Source organism: Propithecus coquereli, unplaced genomic scaffold, assembly GCF_000956105.1.
Source record: "Propithecus coquereli isolate 6110/MARCELLA unplaced genomic scaffold, Pcoq_1.0 Scaffold665, whole genome shotgun sequence".
In the NCBI taxonomy this organism is placed as follows: domain Eukaryota; kingdom Metazoa; phylum Chordata; class Mammalia; order Primates; family Indriidae; genus Propithecus; species Propithecus coquereli.
Genome location: NW_012152674.1, coordinates 687,618 through 712,236, shown reverse-complemented (window position 1 = coordinate 712,236; position 24,619 = coordinate 687,618). Strand labels below are relative to the sequence as shown.

The 24,619-nt window shown below is 55.4% G+C and overlaps 1 protein-coding gene across 1 annotated transcript in view; it reads left to right on the top strand.

The window, feature by feature from the left end:
- The window catches only part of FAM222A (family with sequence similarity 222, member A), a 52,934-nt gene extending 34,444 nt beyond the window's left edge, over positions 1 to 18,490 (top strand). Inside the window, exon 3 of the mRNA XM_012660428.1 lies at positions 15,951 to 18,490. Coding sequence (XP_012515882.1) covers positions 15,951 to 17,227 — 1,277 coding nt within the window. The 3' untranslated portion in view covers positions 17,228 to 18,490. The remainder of the gene's footprint in view (positions 1 to 15,950) is intronic.
- The last annotated feature ends 6,129 nt before the right edge of the window (positions 18,491 to 24,619 follow it).

Sequence of the window (24,619 nt, the reverse complement as noted above, 5' to 3'; positions counted from 1 at the left end):
CCTGCAAGTATGGCTTCTCTGTGTGACTTCTTACATAGCCCCGCCTTCTTTGCTCTTCTGAATCAAGTGGGTGTAAGGGAAGCTTATGTCACGCACCTCTGCTTTCACTGCTGCAAATACGGGGTTCAGATTTTAAACCTCAGGGTGTGCCCCTCATTTTTGGGAGGTATACACTGCCAGTTCTTTCTGAAACCTGCAACTGTGGCACTTTTTTCCTGCTTCCCTCAACCCTACCTGATCTCCACTGCTACTGGCAGCTGGTCCACTGTTTTGTTTGTTGAGCGGTTTCGTAGCTGCATTGTATTCCATTGTGCCGATAAAGAGTGACAACATTTAACCATCCCTTTGCTTATGGACATTTAGTTTGTTTCTAGTCTCTCACTATTCTAAGCAGTCCTGTGATGAACATCTCTGTCCATGTGTACCTGTGCAAAAAACTTCTCCCAGGCTGGACTTGCTGGCTCAAAAGGTCTGTGCATTTTAAGCTGTGATTGCTGCTGTCCAGGACTCCCTGTCTTGCCTCTGCTGCCGGCTGGCTAGAAGCAGGAGCCAGGCCTGCTGACCGGGGCTGGTCCTTCCTTCCTGCTCCAAGGCTGGAACGAGAGAGCATGGAGGGCCACCAAAGATATCCTGATTCCCCTGCCCACTCAGATCCTTTGACATCTCTGTGCTTATTGGAAAAGACACTGATGCTGCCTGTAATTGAAGAGCACAGGAAAGAGGGAGGCAGGAAGAGAGATAAGCAAATTGAATTGGGCGCCCTGCTGCCGGGCAGTGCCTGGACACTTGGCCACGGAGGCTCCTGCCCTTTCCTCCTGAGCATAACTCTTGGGTGATCAGGGTCTAGGCCTCTCCTGTTGTCCCGGGGCAGAACTGAGACAAGAAAGGCTGACCCTGAGCTCTGTGACCTGACCTTCAGCTGTGCTGCATTTGTTTGTTTTGCTTTGTTTTATAATTACTGGATACATCTTTTAGACAAATGTGCTGCATGTTCCATCAAAGGAGAAAGGTCTCGGCCAAAGCATGGGCAACATGACCTTGGACCAGTCGATCACCCTCTTGGGGGCCTGTGTTCCCCATTCTGTAAAGTGAGGGGTCAGATGCGGTGGACCTAAGAAGCCATCCAGTTCTGACCATCTATGATGATAATGTCAAAAGCTCGAGGTGGCCCAATCTTTTCCTGTAAAACGGGGATCAGAGTAGCCCGACTGCACAGGGCTGTCATGAGGTCCAGCCACCATGTATGCCTAGAACGTGCCCAGAGAACCAGAAATGGCTGCAGTTCACCTCTCTGGAATCCAAGGTCAGGCTGGACAGAGGAGCCAGGGGTGTGTGTCTAGGAGCCTGGGTGGCGGGCTGCTGTGGCCTATTCTAGGTGATTGGAGAAAGTAACCTGGAGAAAAAGAAAGGAAGAAAAATTGGGAGAAGAGGAAAGTCCATTCCCTGTCTGCTACCTCAGGCCTAAGATCTTAGGCTACTCCCAGCTGGCCAGAGTCCCGGGTCCCAGGCAGGACCTGGCCACCCCTGGGACAGAAGCCCGTTTATCTCAGCTACGCAGGCCCTTCCCTGCTAATAAGTACTTGACTCTCTCATCACGGTGTTAATATATAAACTTTTGAATCATGCACTGCTAAAAATGCAGGCTGTGCAGAAGCCCCAGAGAGCCAGCAGAGCCAGTTCTCGGAGACTAGTCCTCATTCGTGCCCAGGCGGCCAAGGGGGTGAGCTGAGGCGGCTACCCCAGGAGGCGGACGTGAGCTTCTGCCCTCCTCTGTTGGACCTTGGGTAAGTGATACAGCCTCTGTGTGCCTCAGGCTGCGCCTCTGTAGCTGAGGGCAGCATGCCCACCCTGCCCTCTTCCCCATGAGCCCCCAGGGAGCTGAGATGGGTCTAGGTCAAATTCTAGCTGTGCCCTGAATCGGGTGTGTGCGTGGTCTCAGGAAAGTGAGCGACTGTGCCTCAGTTTCCACTGCTGCGACATGGGGATAAGGGAAGGAGAGAGCCCCTCCCACCCCCGGGCCTGGTGGCCAACTCAAACATTTACCTGCCCCCATCCCCAGGGTGTGGGAGCCCCTCCTGCCTACGTCCACCCCGACAAGGGAACAAGAGGTTCCCTGACCCAGATGGCTCATCTTCACTGGTGAGCAGCTGTGGAGGGCTTGTAGCCCACCAAGATCGGGGAGCAGCCCTTCCCCAACTCCCACCCTGCCCTTGCCTACAGACCCCCACGACCCTGACAGGACGGAGCTACTGCCCAAGCGGACTGCGGCCCCGCCAGCATTCCTGCAGGTACTGCTGCCTCCACAATGCTAATCAAATACGGAAGAAACAAAGCAATTTAAAATTCCAATGGAATTAAAAACAAATCTTGGGCCGCACAGCAGATTCAATTACGCAGCTGTTACTGAGCATAGCCTGAGGGATGGAGGGAAGGTCTGGTGCTACCCCTGCTGCGGGAACTGAGCCTGGGAGCAGACAGAGGCATTTGACCCCCTGTGTATGACTTAATAAATAAAAATAAGCTCCGAGCCAACTAGGAAGGCAGGTTGCTTCCTTCCTCTCTCACAGAGCATCCAACCTCGATCTGCTACAAATAAACCTGAGGGCTGATAACAGCGGGAGACAAAGATTCGAGATTCGAGTCACTGCTTGTCCACACCTGCACAAGAAGTCCTAGCCAGCGCAGTAAGACACGAAAGGTAAATTAAAAGGTAGTATCAGGATTAGAAAGGAGTAAAACGATCTGTATAGAAAACCCAAGAGAATATGACTTCAGCAAGATTGTGGATATGAGATCAATGTACAAACCCAATTGTATTCTACAACAGAGGTTGGCACGCTCTTTCTGGAAAGAGTAGATATTTTCAGCCTTGTGGGCCATACAGTCTCTGTTGTAACTTATCAATGCTCCCATTCTTGCACGAGTACAGCCATAGACTATATTATATAAATAAATGGGCATAGCTGTGTTCCAATAAAACTTTACAAAAGCAAGCAGCAAGCCACTAGTTTGCTGGCTCCTGCTCTCTGCCAACAACAGACAGTTGGAAAATACACGTTACAAAGATACTATCGCAATATTTTGTAACAGTTTTACTGAGATATAATTCAGTAGTTTTTAGTATATTCAGAATCATGCAACCATCACCACTACCAAATTCAAAAACATTTCCATCACCCCCCAAAAGAAAGCACAAACCCATTAGTAATCACTTCCCACGTCTGTCCAATCCCCTCAGCCCCAAGAAACCACTAAGCTACTTTGTGTCTCCATGGAGTTGCCTATTTTGGACGTCTCATACAAATGGACTCATGAGTATGTGGCCTCTTATGACTAACTTCTTTCGCTTTACATTTTGGAAGTTCATCCACGTTGTAGCGTGTATTAGTACTTCATCCCTTAGTGCCAAATATTTTTCCATTATGTGGATATACCGTGTTTTATTTATCCATTCGTCAGTTGATGGACATTGGGGTTTTTGCACTTTTCTGGCTATTCTGAACAATGCTGCCGTGAACATCTGTGTACAAGTTTTTGCGTGGACCTAAATTTGCATTTCTCTTGCATATATACCTAGGAGTGGAATCGCTAGGTCACATGGTAATGAGGTTTTAACTTTTTGAGCAAGGGCCAGACTTTTCCAAAGTGGCTGTACCGTTCTACATTTCCACTGGTAGGCTGTGAGGGTTCCAATTTCTCCACATCTTCATCTTCATTGGTATCGTCTGCCATTTTGATTATGGCCTTACTAGTTGTGTGAAGTGGTATCTCATTATGGTTTTGATTTGCATTTTCCCGACAACTAAGGATGATGAACATCTTTTTATGTGCTCATTGGCCTTTATGTGTCTTCTTCGAAGAAATGTCTATTCAGCTCTTTTTCCCATTTTTAAATTATTTGTCTTTTTATTATTAAGTTGTAAAAGTTCTTTATAAATTCTAGAAACAAGTCTCCCATATGAGATACATGACTTTAGACCTCCACTGGCACAATCGGTTAGCGCACGGTACTTATATAAGACACGTGATTTGCAAATATTTCCTCCCATTCTAGATTGCTTTGAATCACAAAAGTTTTTAATTTTGATGAAGTCAAAGTGTCTTTTGTTGCTTGCTTTTGGTATTTTATCTGAGAAGGTTTTGCTTAACCCAAGGTCATAAAGATGTACTCCTATGTTTTTTCCTCTAAGAGTTTTATAGTTTTAGCTCTTCCATTTAGGTCCATATATAGATAGACTTTTAGTTAATTTTTGTATGTGGTATGAAGAAAGATCCAACTTCATTCTTTAGCATGTGGACATCTATTTGTCCCGACACCATTTGTTGAGACTAATCTTTCCCCTATTGAGTTGTTCTGGCACCTTGGTGAAAATCAATTGAGGGTTTATTTCTGGATCCTCTATTACATTAATCTATATGTCTAGCCTTATGCCAGTACCATACTGTCTTGATTACTGTAGCTTTGTAGTATGCTTTGAAATCAGAAAGTTTGAGTTACCAACTTTATCCTCCTTTTTCAAGATCATTTTGGCTATTCCAGATCCCAGGAATTTGACGATCAGCTTGTCAATTTCTGCAAAGCAGCCAGCTGAATTTTTTTTTTGAGACAGGGTCTTGCTTTGTCACCCAAAGTGCAATGGTGTCATCATATAGCTCAATGAAGCCTCGAACTCCTGGGCTCAAGTGATCATCCCACCTCAACCTCTGGATTAGTGTGCCACCATGCCTGGCTTTTTTTTAATTTTAGAGAGAGGTTGTCGAGCCAGCTGAAATTTTGATAGAAATTTGCATTGGATCTGTAGACCAACTTAGGGAGTATTGCCATCTTAATATTTAGTTTTCCGATCCATGAACATGGAGTATCTTCCCATTTAAATAGTTTTTCAACAATGTTTTATAATTTTCAGATTATGAGTCTTACTCTTTTGTTAAATTTATTCCTAAGTATTTTATTCTTTTTGATGGTATTGTAAATGGACTATTCATTGTGAATACATAGAATAAGTTCAGCAAGCTTACTGGATATAAGATTAATATACAAAAACAGTTTTCATAGTATTTCTAATAGTTTAGTGACTTTCTTAGGATTTTCTGTGTATAAGATTGTGCCACCTGTGAATAGAGATGGTTTCACTTTTTCCTTTCTAATCTGAACACTTTTTATTTTTTTCTTGTCTAATCGCCCTAGCCAGAACCTTCAGAAGGAAAATATTTAGTCATTTACTATTAAGTGTGATGTTAGCTGTAGATTTTTTGTAGTTTTTTGAGAATTTTTATCACGAGGGATGTTGATTTGACCAGTGCTTTTTCTGTGTCTATTGGGATGATGTGGTAATTGTCCTTTATTCTATCACTATGGTGCATTACATTAATTGATTTTTGGATGTTGAACCAATCTTGCATTCCTCGGATAAGTCCCACTTGGTCATGGTATATAATCCTTTTTCTGTGTTGCTGGGTTTGGTTTACTAGTATTTTGTTGATTTTTTTGTATCTATATTCATAAGGGCTGTTGGTCTGTAGTTTTTTTTGTGTGTGATTTCTTTGTCTGGTTTCGATATCAGGGTAATACTGGCCTTACAGAATTGGCTTGGAGGTATTTCCTCTTATTCTGTTTTTTTGGAAGAGTTTGTGAAGAATTGGTATTAAATCTTGTTTAAATGCTTGGTAGAGGCCAGGCACTGTGGCTCACGCCTGTAACCTTAGCACTCTGGGAGGCTGAGATAGGAGGATTGCTTGAGGCCAGGAGTTCAAGATCAGCCTGAGCAAGAGCAAGACCCTGTCTCTACTAAAAATAGAAAAAAATTAGCCAGGCTTGGTGATACACACCTGTAGTCCCAGGTACTCTGGAGGCTGAGGCAGGAGGATCACTTGAACCCAGGAGTTTGTGGTTGCAGTGAGCTATGATCACACCACTGCACTCTAGCCTGGGGACAAAGTGAGACCCTGTCTAAAAAAAAAAAAAAAAATGCTTGGTAGAATTCACCTGTGAGGCCATTTAGGCTTTTTATTGTGGGTAGTGTTTTGATTGCTGATCCAATCTGTTACAGGTCTATTCAGATTTTCTATTTCTTAAGTGAGTCTTGATAGTTTGTGTCTTTCTAGGAATTTGTCCATTTCACCTAAGTTACAATACGATTATAATTCATGAAGGAGCCTAAAATAAATTGACAAAAGAGGTAAGTGGCCTTTATGGAGAAAAATAAACTTAGAAATATGTTATACACACAGATAGAGATTCAAGTGGGAAAAATTCAGTCCCTACATCTTGACCGTGTAACTTGAGAAGCTGACTTTGAATTAAGGCCAAGAATGGCCGAAGCACTTTTGACAAAGAAGTATAAGGGTGGGGGAAGGGGCTGACAGAGGGGACCGGGAGACCAAGCAGAACATCTAGAAATGGATCCACACATACGCGAGCTCAGTCTAAGGTCAGAGTGGGGCTTGCAGATCACTGGGGATCCACGTGCAGCCCTGGGACATGGGAGCCCTACCTCACACCATCTCATCTACACAAAGGAATCCTGGGCGGGCTAAGAATCTAACATGCGGAAAGCAAAACTATGCCATTCTTTGAAGACAATTACGGAGAAATTTCCAAAATGAGAGAAAAGGCACAAATAAAGGAAAAGCCAGGTTGGACCACATTAAAATTAAAACGGTTCACCATTCATAATAATAACAACAAAGTCAAGACAAGCCACACATTGAAGGGGGGTTTCTGCAACACTTACAAGGTACCCACATCCAGAATAAAGACGGTGATGGAGGTGTCAGGAGTCAGTGGTGGGCAGGAGGGGGCAAGACTTGGGAGGGACAGGCAGATGTGGATGGAGACAGACAGGAGTAGGTATCTGACCAGTGGCAGGGAGGGCGAGATGAGGCCGGGCGGGAGAGGGAACACAGACAAAGCCAGGGGCCTGGGCGCAGGGAGAGAGCGAGGGGTGGGCTCACTCACAGAGCCCAGTTAGGGAACGGGCAAGGGAAACTGAGGTGCAGGTGAGGGGAAGGGAAGCCAGGCTGGAGAGAGATTAAAGCACCCCCTGCAGGTACACTATGGTACCCACAGGGACACCTCAGCCACTGCAGGGCTCAGGGGTGTGGAAGGACATGTGTGTCTGGGAGCAGCAGCCTGTCTTTCTTTGCGTGGGGTGTCCCTGAATGAGCACACGTGTGCCCTGAGCATCTAGGCACTGTGCGAGCTCGCACGTGTGTGCACACACACGATTAGCAAGAGAGGCAGGATCCTTTGTGCAGTGCCCAGTGCTCACTACCACCCTCCATCGCCTGTCCCAGCCCAGAAAGAGCTAGAAGGACAGTGGCCAGCTTTTCCAGCACCTGCTGTGTCCTAAGCCATCTGACATGCATTCTCTCATTTAATCATTCTCCCCCCACCTCCCAGAAACAGAGGCCAGAGCTGTGGGCACTTCCCTGAGGTCCCCCAGTTGGCAGCAGGGGCACGTGGACTCCCCCCAGGCTCCAAGGCCACCACTCTAGTCAGTGGGCCGGGCTGGAGGCTCAGGGTCCCTGGGACGGCCAGGCAAGTACTCAGCAGCCACCTCCACCCCTCCCCACGTCTCTCCCAGCGGAGGCCAGAGGACAGCCGCGTCTGCCCTATCCCAGCCGCCTTCCCTGCCCCTCCTCCCGGGCGACCTCATTGGGGATTCTGCTGGTGCCACCAGCTAATTAGTGTCATGTTAATTGAGCATTCAGGAGGCTGCCACCTCCAAGGGCAGAGTGTCGTGGAGAAGGGGAATGCAGATGTGGAACAGCTCCTCCCTGCGGGCTGGGGCCAGACCCTACGGCCAGGGCCCCCTTCTGTCCTGGGGAGGCCTCGCACACCCCTGGCTCCCCCATTTCCACACCGATAATGCCCGTGCTCACTTCCTGAGCCTTAACGGAGGAGGCAGCAGACGGCATCTGCCGCCGCGTGAAAGAGAGGTGACGTTGGGTGAGCACCGACCGTGTGCCTGGCACGCGTTTCATTCTCCCCGCTCCTGTGGGGAAGCAGCAGTTAGCTCCATTCTACAGTCCAAAAAACTGAGGCCCACCAACGGAACCGCTTCTCAGGGGCACCCCCAGTGAGTCGGTAGGAATCTGGGACCACAGGGCCATCCAGGGTGCACCTCTGGTACCGGCAGAACCCAGCTCCAAGCCTGCTGTTCCCCACTCCCAGCGCGGGAGCCTCAGGCCAGCAACCTGCCCTCTCTCCGAGCCTCGCTCGGTCTGCTGACCTGTCCACTGGTGCCAGCCACAGTGGGGTGAGGACTGGAGAAAGTGTGCCTCTCCCCAGACGCAGCCTGTCCCGGGCCTCCCTGCCATATTGAGCCGCATAGTTCCGGCAGGTGCCTGAGGTCCCGCTGAGAATCCCGGACAGTGTGGGACCGGCACTTCTGGGCCAGCGTCCCATCCCTGCCTCCCTCTTGATGGAACACATCACATGCTTTACGGTGCAGAGAGTATGCCAGTGACTTCAACAGCCCCGCGATGCACCCACCCCTTCATCCTTGCACAGATGAGACACTGAGGCTCGATGGCCTGCCCAGTGTCACCTGCGGCAAGTGGCAAAGCTGGGCACTGAGCCCCTGTGGCCTGACGCCAGCCAGAGCTCCTCGCCACTCTGTGCTCCCTGTGGTGCCCCGCCCCCTCCTCAAAGCTTCTAGAAGTCAGCAGAGCAGCCGAGCTCTCAAGTCTCCCTATAGCAACATTAAATCCCACTCAAAGGGCTGGTTTTAATTGGCTTAATCTACTCGTTAATAACTGCGTCTATTTAACACACCTGTAAAAGGCCCATAACATTAACTTAATGGCAGCGACATCTCGCCCGGCACTTCCAGCCAGCCTTTTACATTTCCCGACAAGCCTTTAATGGAGGCCGTGGCATGCGGGGGGCAGAGCAGGGGAAGGGGCGGGGAGGGCACCTTGCTTTCCGCACACCTGAGTCCAGATCCTGCCTGGCAGCTGCCCCTGCAGCCTCTCGAGGGCCTCGGAACAGGGGCTTCTCTGGCCCTGGAACCGCCACTCACCCAACGCTTCCCCAGCACCTGCCACGGTGGTTGTGCGCGTTTATTTAGACATCAGGGCGGTGGCAAAGAACAGGGTCTGCCCTCAGGGGCCTCCAGCCCTAGCACAGGAGACAAGTCACCAGATAGCTACAGCACGGGGTCCTGGGGGGCCCCTCAGCTGAGACCTGGAGGGACAGGAGTGGGCGGGGGGTAGGAGCGCGTGAGCGACACCTCTTGCTGCCATCACCTGACGCAGGCCCTGGTGGGCCCCGGAGCCGGCAGTGAACCAAACACGCTGCCCTTGCCTCGTGCACAATCCCACGAGATCCCAGAGTCAGCACTTTGGATGGGGTACTGGGACCTGGAGATGGGACACTTCCCATCGGGGCGCGGGGCAGGGAACAGATGATGCGGACCAGCGGAGCAGGCTGCAGAGGCTAGGACTCCGCAGGACCGCTGGGAGTCGGGTTATCAAGGGAAGGCGGCAGGTCCGCGTGGCAGAGCAGGCACAAGCCACAGTGTCTACGGTGCCTGGTGACTAAGAGCAGGAGCCCAGTGGCGCATGACCAGGGCTCAAATCTTGGCTCACAAATCCCTTCTCTGCCACCAGAGGTCTCAAACTGGTGGCCCCCCAGGTCATGTCCTGCCCGCCTAGTGTGTGGTTTGCCCTGCTCAGTGTTTGAACATTGTTTTAACTATGAATATTCTCAGCAGGACACACCCTCCGCACCCACCTGTCCCCTGTAGGGATTTGCCTCCCCAGTTTGACACCCTAGTCCTCGGATGTCCGACCTCCCGGGGCTGCCGCTAGGATGGCACTAGGGCAAGGCCCTGAGGGTTTGGCCCAATGCCTGGCCCAGAGGGAACACTCACCAGAGTGGCATATGAGAGGAGGCCCCGGGGACGCCATGTGCACGTCCAGGGGCCTGGCGGAAGGGAGGGCTGCAGGGAGAGGTCTGGGCCAGGGTCTGGGTCAAATGCCACCCCAAGCAGCTCAGACTTCACATAGACATGGGCACGGTGGAGGGTTTTACAGAGAGAGACATCAGTGTCATCACCACCACCAACAGGAGCTAGGCTGGCGCTTCACACTCCCCCCCGCCCCGCCCCAGAAACCCACCATCAGCATGAATCCATTTTACACAAGAGGAAACCGAAGCTCAGAGAGGGGCAGCAGCGAACCTGAGGCCACACAGCCAGTGGATGCCAGAGCTGGGGTTTGAACCAGGTCTGTGACTCGGAGCCCCCGTGCCACCTTCACTCCCAGGCACCATAAGGCTGCCCACCATGGCCTCTGCGCTCTGCCTGGGGGTGGACGCTGCCTCACAAGGGCAGCTGCAGAGCCTGCAGGCTGCTCAAGGCCAAGGGAATCAGCGGACGCTTTGATGCAGACGTCAAGGGCACCGGGCACCGTCCCAGGCTGGAGGCAGGACCCGGGAGGGCAGGGAGCTGTGCGCCCCTCCCCCGTCCCAAATCCATACGCAGTCAGGATTACAGAGAAGCACAGAGAAGAAATGCTAGCCCATGACCCAGCGCCCCGCTCCCTCGGGGCGCCGCTGCTGGCATTTGGGGCTTGTTTCTTCAAGTCTTGGCTCCACCCCCTCGGAGAGGGAAGCAGGCTGGTCTTGGACAACCTGCTGCAGAGCCCCTCTTCCCACGCACCTGCCCCGTACTCGTCCCCCACATCGTCGGAGTCCCCCCGAAGCTCAGGGTTAATGCCCGGGGAGTCCCACTGCTGCCGAGGGCCCCCTGGATGCTCTCAGGGCTTCCTACCACCCTCGGCTCTGTGCCCTCCGATGTGGAGCATGTGCCCAGGTCCCAACGGTGGCCCAAGGACCGTGGGTCTGCATGGCGGGCCCCACCTATCCTGCATCTGTCTCCTGCCCCCCCCAGGCACACCAGGCCCTGTGCCCTTGCTGTCCCCACTGCCGAGGCCCTCTTTCATCAGGTGTCTGTGGGGCTCCCTCCCGTACCTCCTTCCAAGCTGTACTCAGGAACTGTCGTATCAGGGAACATTGCTCACTGACTCTGCCCCCCACCCTGTACTCACAGCCCCCCACACCCCGCTGGGCCGGCTACTACCTGCGGCTGCGTAACAAGTTACCCCAAAACTCTGCCGTGTCAAACAGACATTTATCGTGCTGGGGGGACGGGGCGCAGGGGGGATGGTGCGCGTCTGCTCCGTGGTATCCCGGGGGGCAGGGGCCACTGGCGCCTTCTGCAGACCTGCTCGTGCACAAGTCTGGAGCTTGATGCCGGCCCCAGCTTCCTGGGAACACGGTGGCCGGGTTCCAAGGATGGACGTGAGCACACTGCAGGTGGAAGCCACGTTGGCTTTTACAACTGAGCCGTGAGAGTCACAGTGCCACTTCCGCCACGTCCTATTCAACGGGCCCCCTCCACCGCCCCACGTTAACCCCCATCCTCGCCTCTGCTAAGCAGCCCATCCTAGACCACGGGCTCACCCGGGTCCCCCGTGTGCAGCCTTTTCCTGTGTCACTGTGCAATCAACACGGAACACTCGTGGCTGGGCCTGGCGCCTTCACCAGGCTGGGGTCGGGCCCAGGTGGCACCCCAAGCCACCTCCACTGTACTCTGGTGCAACAGACTGGGTTTGAGGGCCCCGGGGCTGGGCTCAGGAGAAAGTTCGTCATGGAACGAGGTATAAAGCAGGGGCTGCAAACCCAGAGGCTTCCAGGGGCCACCGGGGCACCGTGACCAGAGCAGGATTGAGATCGGGGACTCTGGTGACCTGGAGGTCCATGCCCCACCTGAAGGCACTGAGCAGCCCACCACACACGTCCCCAGGAGAGACTGGGCTCGGGGTGACCGGCCACTAGGAGCACGGGAGAAGCCGAAGGCAGAGTGAGAAGTGCCCAGCTGGGTGGCCTCTGATGGGTCGGAGCCCCCAGTCCTTAGCACCGTCCGCCTCATCAAAAGAGGAGGGAGGGCCTCGGGGTGGGGTGAAGAAGACCTGGAAAGCAGACAGACTGGGTCTGAATTCCAGCTCCACCCTTTGCTGGCTGTGTGCTCTTGGGAACCTCTGAGCCCGCGTGTCCTCATCTGTGAGACAAGCACCCGAGTTATCTACTGCTTTGGAACAAGCAAAACTCAAACCCAGAGGCTTCAGACACCAGTAATCACTCAGCATTCCTCGTGGTTTCTGTGGCTTAGGAATTTGGGAGCAGCTCAGCGGGGTTGCGGTCAGGGTAGCAGCCAGGGCTGCAGGCTCATCCAAAGGCCTGACCAGGGCTGGAGGCTCTGCTCCCGGCAGGCTCACGCAGCTGTGGGCTGGAGGCCGCCGTTCGTATCTGCTCGGGGCGCGCTCTCCACGGGCTGCTCCAGCGTCCTCGAGCAGTAGTGGCTTCCCCCGGGGCTAGTGGTCGGGGAGAGCAAGGAGGAAGCCGCAGTGTCTTTTATGACCAAGCCCCAGAAGCCACACACTCTCACTTCCATAATATCGTACTGGTGACACAGGTCAGTCCTGTTCGATGTGGGTCCCGGGTACTGTACAAGGGTCTGGATAGCGGGAGATGTAACAATCACATGGGGATGACGGATCTCAGAGGCTGGCTGCCAAATGCCATAGCTTGTCTGTTTCCTCATCTGTAAAATGGGGAGCCCCTCCCACCTCTCGGGGTTGCCGGATCCTCCAAACAAGAATCACCAAGAAAAGCCGTGGGCACAGAGCCTAGCACATAACTGAGTGCTCACCCAATGAGCCTTTGTGTGACCGCGCGACTGCCAGCTCCGACGACAGCTGAAGGGACCAAGCCACCCTCGATAAGCCCTGTTGACCAGGTGGGGACAAGACGCCCCTTCTTTCAATGAATGAGGAATGGGAACACGCATGCCTTTTTTTTTTTTTTGTCTTCTTAAGGTTTTAAACACCTAATTTATTCCATCCATTAGATAGATTTTGTAGATTTAATCATTTTCACAGTTGGTGGCTCATTGGATACTCAAGATAAACTCCAAATGAAAGTATAATGGTGAGGACAAATGAGTTTTCACACCACAATGGCAGAAACTTGCTTGGGAAGAGAGTTTAAGAGGAACAAAAATACATACAGATATAATTTTTTTTCCCCAGCAGCTGCTTTTGCTGACTCTAGTAGGTTACCACAGTTAATTTCACCAGTTTTGTTCATCTGTAAAATTGCATAAAAGTGACATTTTTGTGCTCATTATAGCAACTGCTGATTTATGGCTGGTAAATGAAGAGCTGGTCCCTTTTTTGCGGGACTCTCCGAGTGGCGCTAAGTGCCCATGAAATTGCTTGTATAATGTAGTTTAAATCCAATCTCGGAGAAAGATTCCCCCGTTGGCCAAAGTGACATTTCCATTCTCCACACCGGGTTTATTTTAGGCCACTTAGGAGGGGGCTGCCCCAGGCAGAGTCAGGGCTCCACCTGCCCAGCCCAGGTTAGGCCGGAGGGACAGAGGGGCTGCCCCAGCCCCCTCAGGGTGCGCGGTGCTGCCTACTTGCTCCTGCCCAGCTCGTACCCGCACCCTCACCCCAGGGCCGAGGGGAACGGGCTTTCTAAAGCATAGGCCTGGCCCACCCCACCCTGCTTAAAACCTTCCCAGCCTGCCCGATGCCCGAGTCCTGCTGACGCCTGGCTGGACGATCCCCTGTGGTGGGGGCTGCCCCGTGCATTGTAGGACGCTCAGCAGCATCTCAGATTCCCACCCGCCAGGTCCCAGGAGCACCTCCACTGCCAGTCGTGACAGCCAGACACGCCTCCAGACGTGGCCAGCACGCCTGCAGTGAGAGGCGCTGTCCCGCGGTGAAGAGGGTCTCCCTGCTCTGGCCCACGGCCCTCCCAGGCCACCTCTCTTGGTCACCTGTCCTCCGAAAGCCTGCTCTGGGCTCCTGCTTGCGTCCTAAATTACTTACAGTTCCCACGGGGACATATACTTCCTCACCTCCGCACCTTTGCCCCGGCCGTTTCCTCTGCCTGAAATCTGTTTCTCTCCTCCCCCCTCATGACCCTCCATCAGCACCTCGGGACTCAACTGGGATGCTGCTCCTTCCAGAAGCTGTGAGGCCCCGGCTGGGTCTCCCCATGTCCCAACACTGCCTGCGCCTCCCATCACAGCACGTATTTCATTTGCCTGTGAGCCCACGAGGGGTGGAGAGTGAGGCTCTAGAAGGGACGTGGCGTGTGGCCTTCTGATCAGTGGGGAGGCCTAGGGGAGGCAGCAGGGCTGCGCTCCACCCCCAGCCACAATGTCAGCCCCCCCCCCGGTGGCAGTCAGAAGGGCGGCATGTGCCCCCTGCCCCTCCCCTCCCAGGAGGGCCCTCTCCCCGGGCAGGTGGGGGGGGCATCAATACCCCAAGCACAGAGCACCAGCTTCTGATGCCGGCGCTGCCACCACACGTGACTGCTCAGACCCTCCCAGCTGCCCTGGGAGGTGGTGTTAGCAGCAGCATCACCCCCATTTTACAGAAGAGGAAACTGAGGCTCAGAGTGGTGCAGCCCCTCTCCCAAGTCCCCCTGGGAGTCATGTTCTCCCAGCACCTACTGTGCACCTCGCCCCTGTTGTCACTGACATTGCCATTGTCATTCCTCGAGGCCACCCTGCAGATCTGGCACAATCACCACCCCCCCATCCACATGTGGGGAAACTGAGGCACAGCTGGTCAAACAGCTTGCCCAGGGCCATTCCGCCTGCTCACAGAGCCCCCACCACCGCCTCGCTCCCTACACAGTGGGCCCCGGGGAAGGCCGTGGGCTGCACCTGGGAATGGCTTGGCCAGGGAGGGGCTTTGGATGAGAGCAAGGGGTCTGCCTGCCCATGGCCCACCTCCGCTGGCAGGGCCAGTTGTGCCCACTAACAGTAGGGACAGCCAGCCTGGCACAGCCCACCCTTCAGCCCACGCCGACAGCTCACTAAAAAGGCAGTAGCTGCCACGTTGGCCTTGCAGGTGGCTGGCAGACTCGGGGAGGGGCTGGGCAGCAGGCGGGGGCAGGGGGTGAAACCCCTCCTCACCTCCCTCCAGCCCGAGCAAGGTGAAAGCCAACAGCTCCCCCAGCACGGCCCCTCCTGGCAACTGTCCCCGTGCCGCGCTCTGTGCACGGAGCAGGCGGGCATCGCCCCGTTTTACAGGTGAGGCGGGGAGGCACCGAAGGATAAGGAAAGGGACAAAAGAAACTGACGCCACCAGAGTGGTGAACAAGCAAAAGACGAGACTCAGTGTCTTTGGGGGCCGTGGAGCCACCGGGACGCCCGTGCTCTGCGGGCGGAGTGTAGCCTGGCACAACCTCTTGGGCAAACTGTTGGGCATTTTCTCCTAACGCTGGGCAGATGCCTCCCCCGGGACCCAGCAGTTCCACTCCAGGGCGTGTCCTCAACAGAACTCAGGTGTGCGCCAGGGGTCGCGGTGCTATTTGGATCAGCTGCAAACAACCCGAACGCCATCAAGAGTAGAAAGCTGAGCAGACTGTGGTGTAGTCACACGACAGCGCCACACGGCAGTGAGGACGACAAACTCTGCCATGCGCGGCCACCTGGATGAATCTCACGTAGCATTAGGGACAGAGGCCAGATGAAATGAGCACGTACTGCAGGACTCCATCTTACCCCAAAACCAGGCATGAGCTGTGCGTGTTGTCAAAGTCAGGCTAACGGTAAACACGGGTGTGGTTAGGGACTGGGTGGGGACACGGGGGACTAGCAGTGTCCTATCTCTTGGCCTGGGTGTGATTACACAGGTGTGCTCCTTCTGTGAAAGTTCTCAAGCTTCTGACGTGTGCTGTTTCCTTGTTGTACTTTACATATAAATCCAAAGTTTAAAAATACAGAAGCAATGGAGGGAGGAGAAGGGAATGAATCGCGGCAAGAGCGAGGGGAGGGGCCGGCGTGCGGGTCCCGTGGGGAGCAGCGGGGGTGGCCGCGGGGGCTCCGGTGGGCTCTCACCTGTGTGTTGTCCCCGTGCAGGCGAGGCGGTGGCCAGCTCCATGCATTCCTCCCGCTACCCGAGCCCGGCCGAGCTGGATGCCTACGCCGAGAAGGTGGCCAACAGCCCGCTGTCCATCAAGATCTTCCCCACCAACATCCGCGTGCCCCAGCACAAGCACCTCGGCCGCACCGTCAACGGCTATGACACCAGTGGCCAGCGCTACAGCCCCTACCCGCAGCACTCCACCGGCTACCAGGGCCTGTTGGCCATCGTCAAGGCTGCGGTCTCCTCCTCCAGTGTGGCCGCACCCGCTGGGCCCACCAAAAGCGTGCTCAAGAGCGCCGAGGGCAAGCGGACCAAACTGTCGCCGGCCGCCGTGCAGGTGGGCATCGCGCCCTACCCGGCGCCCAGCACTCTGGGGCCCTTGGCCTACCCCAAGCCGCCCGAGGCGCCTGCCCCGCCACCCAGCCTGCCCGCAGCTGCCACTGCCGCCTCTGTCATCCCCCTGCCGGGCCGGGGCCTGCCCCTGCCGCCTTCCAACCTGCCCTCCATCCACAGCATCCTCTACCAGCTCAACCAGCAGTGCCAGGCCCCAGGCGCCGCACCCGCTGCCTGCCAGGGCGTGGCCGTTCCCCACCCCAGCCCGGCCAAGCACGGCCCGGTGCCCAGCTTCCCCAGCATGGCCTACTCGGCCGCTGCCGGTCTGCCCGACTGCCGAAAAGGCACCGAGCTGGGCCACGGAGCCACCCCAGCCTTGACACTCGCCGGGGCCGCCAAGCCTGCAGGGTACGCAGACGCCGGCCTGGATTACCTGCTGTGGCCACAGAAGCCACCCCCGCCGCCGCCCCAGCCACTGCGTGCCTACAGCAGTAGCACGGTGGCCAGCAAGTCCCCTGAGGCTTGCGGGGCCCGGGCGTACGAGTGGGCCAGTGGGTCGCCCCTCAACTGCGGTGTGGGGCTGCCCGCCAGCTTCACCGTGGGCCAGTACTTCGCTGCACCCTGGAACAGCGTGCTGGTGACCCCCACTAGCGACTGCTACAACCCGGCGGCGGCCGTGGCGGTCACCGAGCTGGGGCCTGGGGCATCCCGGGAGCTGGCTGGGCCTCCCGCGGACGCCCTGTCGGGCCTGCCCAGCAAGAGCATGTGCAACACGTCGGTGCTGAGCAGCAGCCTGCAGTCGCTGGAGTATCTCATCAACGACATCCGGCCGCCCTGCATCAAGGAGCAGATGCTGGGCAAGGGCTACGAGACGGTGGCTGTGCCCCGGCTGCTCGACCACCAGCACGCCCACATCCGCCTGCCCGTCTACAGATAAGGTCTGCCCAGCGGACACGCGGGTGGACGGACAGGGCGCTGCAGGGGGAGGCAGGCCGCAGAACAGGGTGAGCGGCTCGCGGGGGCGCCCCGCCCTGCCCTGTGCTTGCCGATGCCCACAGGGAAGCCGGGCTGGCCTCTGCCTCGTCACTGCCGGTTGGGGGGTGGCAGGGTGACCTCAAGCACCAAGGCTCTGTCCCACCATCAGCTGCCCCAGGACACGGGGAGGGCCCCGGGGCATCTGCTGACGTCCACGCCTTCCTCCATCAAAGCTGGCGGAGGCAGGGAGAGAGAAACCACTTAAAAACAGGAATGGTTCTTTCCGGGTCTCCTGGGAGAGGGGCTCAGGCCAGGGTGGGATGCAGGAGGAAGTGGGACACTCCAGAGTCAGGGTGAGGGTCAGAGCAGCCCCCAGGGGTCAGGTGGCTGAGTTTTCCCACATGAGCTCCCAGTCCCCTAGAAAAGGAGCAAAGAAAGGGGGCCTATAGGAAGTCACTGGGCCCAGAGTGTCCCCCAACCAACCAATCCAGGTGAAGACCACTCCGGTAGAGGCCCCAGGGACTACTGATTCCGCTTTCCTCCCACCCTCCACCCCCACCATTCCTTCCTAACCCATCCCTGTTCTCCAAACCCTGGACTACCGTCTTCCCCCTTCCCTCTAATATATCTTACAGGGCTGCTGGGCACAGTTGTGCAGGCTGTGCACTGCACAAGTGCACCTCATCCAAGGAGACACCACTTGCATCCTAAACTTGTATATTTATTACAATTTTCCGCATTTTGAGGAAGGAGCACCATTTTCCTATTCGCACAAAGGCGCCATAGGAGCTAACAAAGGGCCTGCAATCTTAGACCCCATTCAGAGGGACCCTAACTTGCCTTCTTCGGGGGGTCTCCTGGGAGCCAGTGAGGGGGCAACCTACTGGTTTTAACAGGGAGACCCAATCCAACTCCGTTCCTGCAAACGACCCTCCAAGGCCTGTCCCACACCATCGAGGAGGGGAAGGTAGGCAGGAGTCCACCCTTCCATCAAGTCCGCAAGGCCCCGAGTCCCCAAGCCCCGGCCCCTCTGGCGCTCCAGAAGCGGTACTGTATCTCTCTCCAAGGCCTGTTCGAGCACTAAGTGCATTTACAAATCTCTGAGAATGTTTTTTTTTTATACTAAAATTGACCATTATATTCTACTGTGAGAAGTGCAGTCTGCACTATATTGTTTTAAAAACGAAGAGAAAGAAAAAAAAAGGAAAACACAGATGGTGTCTCAGCTGTCCGATTGCTTTGTAGCTCATGTTTTCGTTCGTTCTTCCTCCCTCCCTCCCTCCCTCCCTCAGGAGTAAAGCAGGCTGTCTCCTTCCCCGCTGACCGGAGTCCCCCAGGGAAGCAGGCCGGGGACCTCCCGGTACCGAGTGTGCAGGGCACAGTCCGCACGCGGTGCTTCCTTTGCCACTCCAGCTATTCCGAGGTGGACACTCATTTGCCTTGTTCCGTGAGCACGCAGGCTGAAGGCCACTGGGTCATGGCCAGCAGTAGGTCCCTAGCGCGGCGGAGACAGAACCAGACCTGGCCCTCTGGCCCGTTCCCGCTGTGGTGCTATGGGGGTCTGGGGGCGGCATCCCCACATCGCCAAGTTCCTCCCCAGCTCTTTCTCCGTGCCTGGCATGCTCCAAGTTTCCATGGTGGCAGCGAGGCTAGGGACAGGCCCCAGGGGCTGGTCAGCAGCCATCTCCCTGGCCAATCCCATCCCAGCCAGGCCAGACACCCCAGCACACCGCCCCCCCGCCACCGCCCTGGTGCCCGGGGGTTTGCAGGAGGCCACCCCTGCCCCTGGGAGCTCAGCATTTATCAGGCACTGACTGTGTACCAGGCGTTTTCATATATGCCGTATCTCGCTGGCGCCTCACAACAGCCTGGCAAGGTGGGAGGTGTCTGAGAGCAAGAAACTAAGACTCAGAGATGTGAAGTGACCTGCCTGAGGTCACACAGCAAGTCGGCAGAAAGCTGGGGTCCGAACCCCACAGCATGGAGTCTTCCTTGCGTTCTGTCCCTGCCTTCGCTTCCTCCTGGCTCTTCTCCCCTGGCCTGCCAGCCCCTCCCATTCACAGAGCCCTGCCCAGGTGGCTGGCATGGTGAGGTCCAGGGCAGAGGGGATTCGACCCTGCGCTGGGGTCGTCCACCTCCCTAGGACCAGGCCCCTGACGCCAGCAGCACCCAGAGCCAGCAGTCCTCCTGCAGCCCCACAGTGACCCACAGTCCGCGGAGGAGGAAACGGAGGAGGAAACGGAGGCTGCGAGAGGAAGGGGCTGGGTCCAGGGCAGGTCCCCAGGCCCTTCTGAGCTGGGCCAATGAGCCAACAGCATCACCCCAGCCCACAGGGAGCAGGAGCCCAGGTGCTCCTGCTTGGCGAGCTGGGAGAGTCAGAGCTACAGGAAGGCAGTGGGAATAATTACAAAGAGTATATAATTAGCTCAGATAGCAGTTGGCAAAGTGCCTTTCTGACCTCACTTGAGTCTCACAACAACCCTATCAGGTAGGTGGTAAAATCATGCCCATTTTACAGATGAGGACATAGAAAAACTGAGAAACGGCCACAAGGATGGTAAGAGGGAGCCAGGTGTTCTGGCGTCAGACGCGTTGTCCAAGCCCCACCCCCAAGAGCCCAGCAGGCCCGGCATCCGGAGTGAGCCAGACTTAGGTCTCAATCCCAGCATTGCTACCTTGAGTGACGCTGAACCAGTCTGTCCCCACACGGGACAGCACCAGAACCAGAGACAAACTTGAAACAAAAGCACAGTGTGAGCACTCGGGAGGGGCAGGGCAGGGCAGGGCAGCAAGGCCTAGGGCCAGGTGGCCTGTGGCTCAGCTCTTCCCAGGGGTCACCACTGGAGCCACTGAAGCACCAACTTGGCCACCCACCAGGCCGACACACGCTGGGCATCAGCAGAGGGGAGCGAGGCGAGTGGCCGAGTTCCTCACATTTGGAGACCTGGGCGGGGGACCCCCTGCTAGCCTGGAAAAACCTCGTCCTCTGCAGCGTGGGGTCTGTGTGCATGGCAAGGAAGGGCACACAGCACAGTCTGGGGCCAGCCCTGGCCCCAGGAGCCCAGCCCTGTCCCAGCACTGACTCCCTGTGTGCCCTGGCTGGGTCCTTTCTCCCTGGGCCTCAGTTTCCCCATCTGGGAGCTGAGCTGGCTGATCTCGAAGGCTGCTCCAGGACAGCCATTCTGGCATGCGGTAGCCCCGCCCTTTCTTCATGCACTCGCCTTTGATTACCACACTGGTGGGTCAGGACAGGTGACAAAGGCGACATCACCACCACTGCCGTAATCGCCAAGAGCCCACAGCCACTGCAGGCAGACGCCAGACGTCATTCAGTCCTCACGGCCACCCAGCACAACAGGGGCGCGCACGCCCACGTTACAGACGAGGCTAACGAGGCCCAGAGAAGGGCAATCACTTTGCCTAAAGTCACACAGCTGAGGCTGGAAAACAGAGAAGCACCTGGGCGAGAACACAGGCCCGTCTGACTCAGAATCTGAGCTCTAACTGTGGCACTCTGCGGAGAAGGTGAAACTGCCAACCCCCAAATGTGGCCTGTTTGGCTCCAGAACCCAGGCCCAGCTCTGGGTCCCACGGCCCTGGCTGCCCGGACCTCTAAGTCTCTCTGATGTGACAAACGCTCCTCCTCCTCCCCCTTAAGCGATGCCCTCTCGGGCTCGCACCCCTTAGGTCGCGTCTACGCAGTATGGGAGCCAGGTGTGCCGGCCTATAACCTCCACTATTATTATCGCTTACGGTCACAGCAACCATTAGACGATCACCCCAGATCGGAGACAGGTGACCTTACCGAGCTGCCCCAGAGGGCTGTGGGGGCTCCGGCGCAGATCTGGGTAGAGGAACCGATATGAGCGGTCACTCACCTTTCCAGGGTGGCTCTGTGTTTTCTCGACTCATATCCCTGTCCTGAGCTCACTCCCGCATTTCCCAGGAGGGGAAGCTGAGACCAGTTCGAACTCCTGAACTGGATCTCAAAACACCGACTTCGAACCCGCGCCGCTCAGCTCCCTGCGCTGCAGCCAGGACTTCGCGCCCGGCTCCGTGCGCGCCCGCGTCCCACTGCGCCTGCGCGTCCCGGGTGCTCCGGGAGGACCGCGCCCCGCTCCCGGGGCTGGGCGCCGAAAGGTGGGGTCTGGCCGGCGGGGTGGGACCGCCAGTTGCACGAGAGGTTTTCCGTTTACATTGCCGCCACCACCAGCTCGCCACAGTGGCCGGGGAAGGGGAGGGGGCAGGAAAACTGGTCTCAGTATCCCACTGACCCCCCATGTGACCCTGGGCGACTGAGGTGGCTTCTCCAAGCCTCACGGTGGCGCCTGAAGGACCGGGATGGCATCGGGAGATGTGCGGTCAGGCTAAGGCCGATTAGTCCTGCAAGAGGGACCCCCTTCCCCCGCACAGTGCAGGGGGACCCCGTGGTTTGAGCATCAGACCCAGCAGGAGCACGTGGCCTCGGGCAGGTGACCGCCCCTCTCCGAGTCACCTGTTTCTCAACTGCAAAGTGAGGCTGATATTTCAAAGCACGTCCCGTGGGGGTTCAACCTAAGCGATGGGTGCTCGACTCCCCTAGGGAGTGCAGAGCTGTTGAAAATGCGCAGTGAAGTTAGGTGTGTTGTTCCCGTCACCCTCTAATCCAGCCGATTTCCAAGTCCCCCTGGGAAGCGGGTTTCCCAGTCAACGGAGTGTGAGAAACAGACGCGAGGCCCCCCTCTCGGAGACACGCAAATCACGTTAACATATTACAGATGCACGATGCCCACATTTGAGCTTTCACCCAGCAATTCCCTTTTTTTGACCCCTTAAATTTTTGTTTCTATCTATTTAACACCCCAAGGAACAAACAAGACTTCACTAAATACTGAGTCCTGCCTCTTCTGTTGCAATTGTGGGGACCTGAGCGAGCCCCTTCACCTCTCTGGGCCTCATTTTCCCCAACTGCAACACGAGGACTTACACCGTGGCAGAGCACAGAGCACTCAACCCTGAACCTGAGTCACCTGGGCCTTATTTCTGGGGCCATTGCATCCTGACTGGTCTTTGTCCGCCATGTTGAACTAGGCACAAAGGAAGGGGAGGACCCTCAGGGAGAGAGAGGAAGCCCACATTTGAGAAGTGGGGATGAGTACCCCTATTTTTGAAGCCGAGGTTCAGAGAGGGGAGGCAACTTGCCTGGGGGCGCACAGCACCTTGGTCCTAAACCTTCCGGAGGCAGGTCTAGGCTCCCTTCTCTCCTTCTTGGGGCTGGGGTGAGGGTATTTCCGGGGTCTCACAGCCTCAGAACACACCTAAGGGGAGCTCGAGTGAAGGCTCTTGCACCCTGTCCCAGGTTCCAGGTTTTCCTTAGCATGCCTCTGAGGCCCCTGGGTGTGACCACAGCGGCCCCTGGTGGGCGATCTTCAGGATCTCAGCAGCCACACCCTGTGCTGGCCAAGGGCAGATCTGCGGGATCCAAAGGGTGCCCCCCAATCTGAGGGGTGCTGAGAGCAAGGGAGACTTTCTAATGTCACTAAGGGCCGTGAGGTGCACGAAGCCCCTAAGCTGAGATCTGCAGACCTCGACTATGAGCTCCAGGCCCCTCTCAACCTCTCCGGTCTTTCCTTACCTGTCAGAAACCACCACAGCCTGCTGCTACGGAGAAATGGAACATGCTTTGGAATGGGCAAAAACACTTCAGTAAAAAAACATTCCTGCCACCCCCTAGAAAGATTCTCCTCCTGAGAAAGAGGGTTCAAATCCTGGCTCCACCACATTCAGGCTGTGTGTCCTTAGATATGGATGTTTACTTCATTTGGTCTCACTTTCTCCATCTGTAAGACGGGGATAAAACATTTATACTTGTAGTTGCAAGATTTTGGCCAAATAGAAAACCCTGACTCGACTGGTTTAAACGAGAAAGAAAATTTATTGTCTTGAATAATCGTAAGAAGCCCTAAGGTAGGGTGGCCCCAGGGTTGGTTCATTCAGCCGTTCAGTGGTGTCATCAAGGACCAACGTCCTTTTCATCTTTCTGTTCTGTTAAACCCCTCAGGGCCACAAAATGGCTGCTGCAGTTCCAGGCATTACATCTAGACCTGACAGTGATTAGCAAAGGAGAAGACAGTCTTTTCCTAGAGTTCTCTTATTTTCGCAGAATTTTCCCCACCTTCCACTGATTTCCCCTCTTATCAGATGGGTGAAGACACCGGGGCCCAGGGCTATTGCCATACTACTACCTAGGGTAAGGAAAAGCATCGTGGTGGTTGGCTCAGGGAAGCCCATGGCTGCGCAGGGCAGAATAAAGTCAGGTGCTGTGACTAGGGAAGAGGAGCCATGACTTCTCGGGTGGCACCAACACAGATCCATGAGCTCCGGCACACGGTTCCTGAGATAGGAATAACGGCAAACACTGAGCATGGTGCCCGACACACAGTAGGTGCCTTATCCATGTTAAATGCCTCCTTCTTTTTGTGATTCCTTGCAAGAACACAAGACTCCCAGCCTGGCCTCTTCCTCTCGACCCCTGGGGCACGGTCTCCACTGCCCAGTGACTCTCCTGTCCTCGGGCTCCATCCCCACCCTCCCTTTTGTTTCTGTGTCAAAAGCTTGGGATGAACAAAGATCACCTTCCCCGTCCCCAGTGACTTTGGATTCCGAAAAAATAAAAGGCAGGCGGTGCCTGATTCTCATGTAAATGCTTTCACCAGGGAGCCAAAAATGAATAACCGCAGGAACGGAGGTTTGGAGTCTTGAACCGCCCCGTGCAAGGACCGAACTGAAATGATCCGAGTGCACGGTTATCGGGGCGAGGCGCGGAGACTGACTGCCGGCTGCGACATTATCACGTGCAGAAATGTCAGAAGCGCGCATTCGGGGGAGAGGCACAGTGTGGCTGAACGTGGCTTTTGATTAAAACAAAGTCCTCAGCGCTCATCTCCAACAATAATAACAGCTAATAATAACAGGGCGTGCAATAATGAACTATTCATCGGCATAAGAGGTAATTGTTCAATTAAGATCCCAGAGTTTCGGAGACTGTCTTTTCTGATGGGGTCCCTTTGTTTTTGCTGCTGGTAGCACTAATTATTTCCCAATAGTGCTTTAAACTTGGGAGGAAAAAAGCCCTCCTGTCAAACGTGACGTACAAGTACTTTATCATTATTAAATACGCATACACAGACATAATAAGTCCTTCTTGGAATAAAGTTAAGGGTATGTTCAAAGGGAGAGGACTTCAAATGAGAGCTGACGGGCTTGGGGGCTTAGTCAAAGTGGCAGGCGACAGCCAGGGACGTCACCGCAGGAGCAGCCTGGCCTTGCACCTCTCGCCACTGGAGGGCCGGGTTTTCTCTCCAGCGTGGCTTCT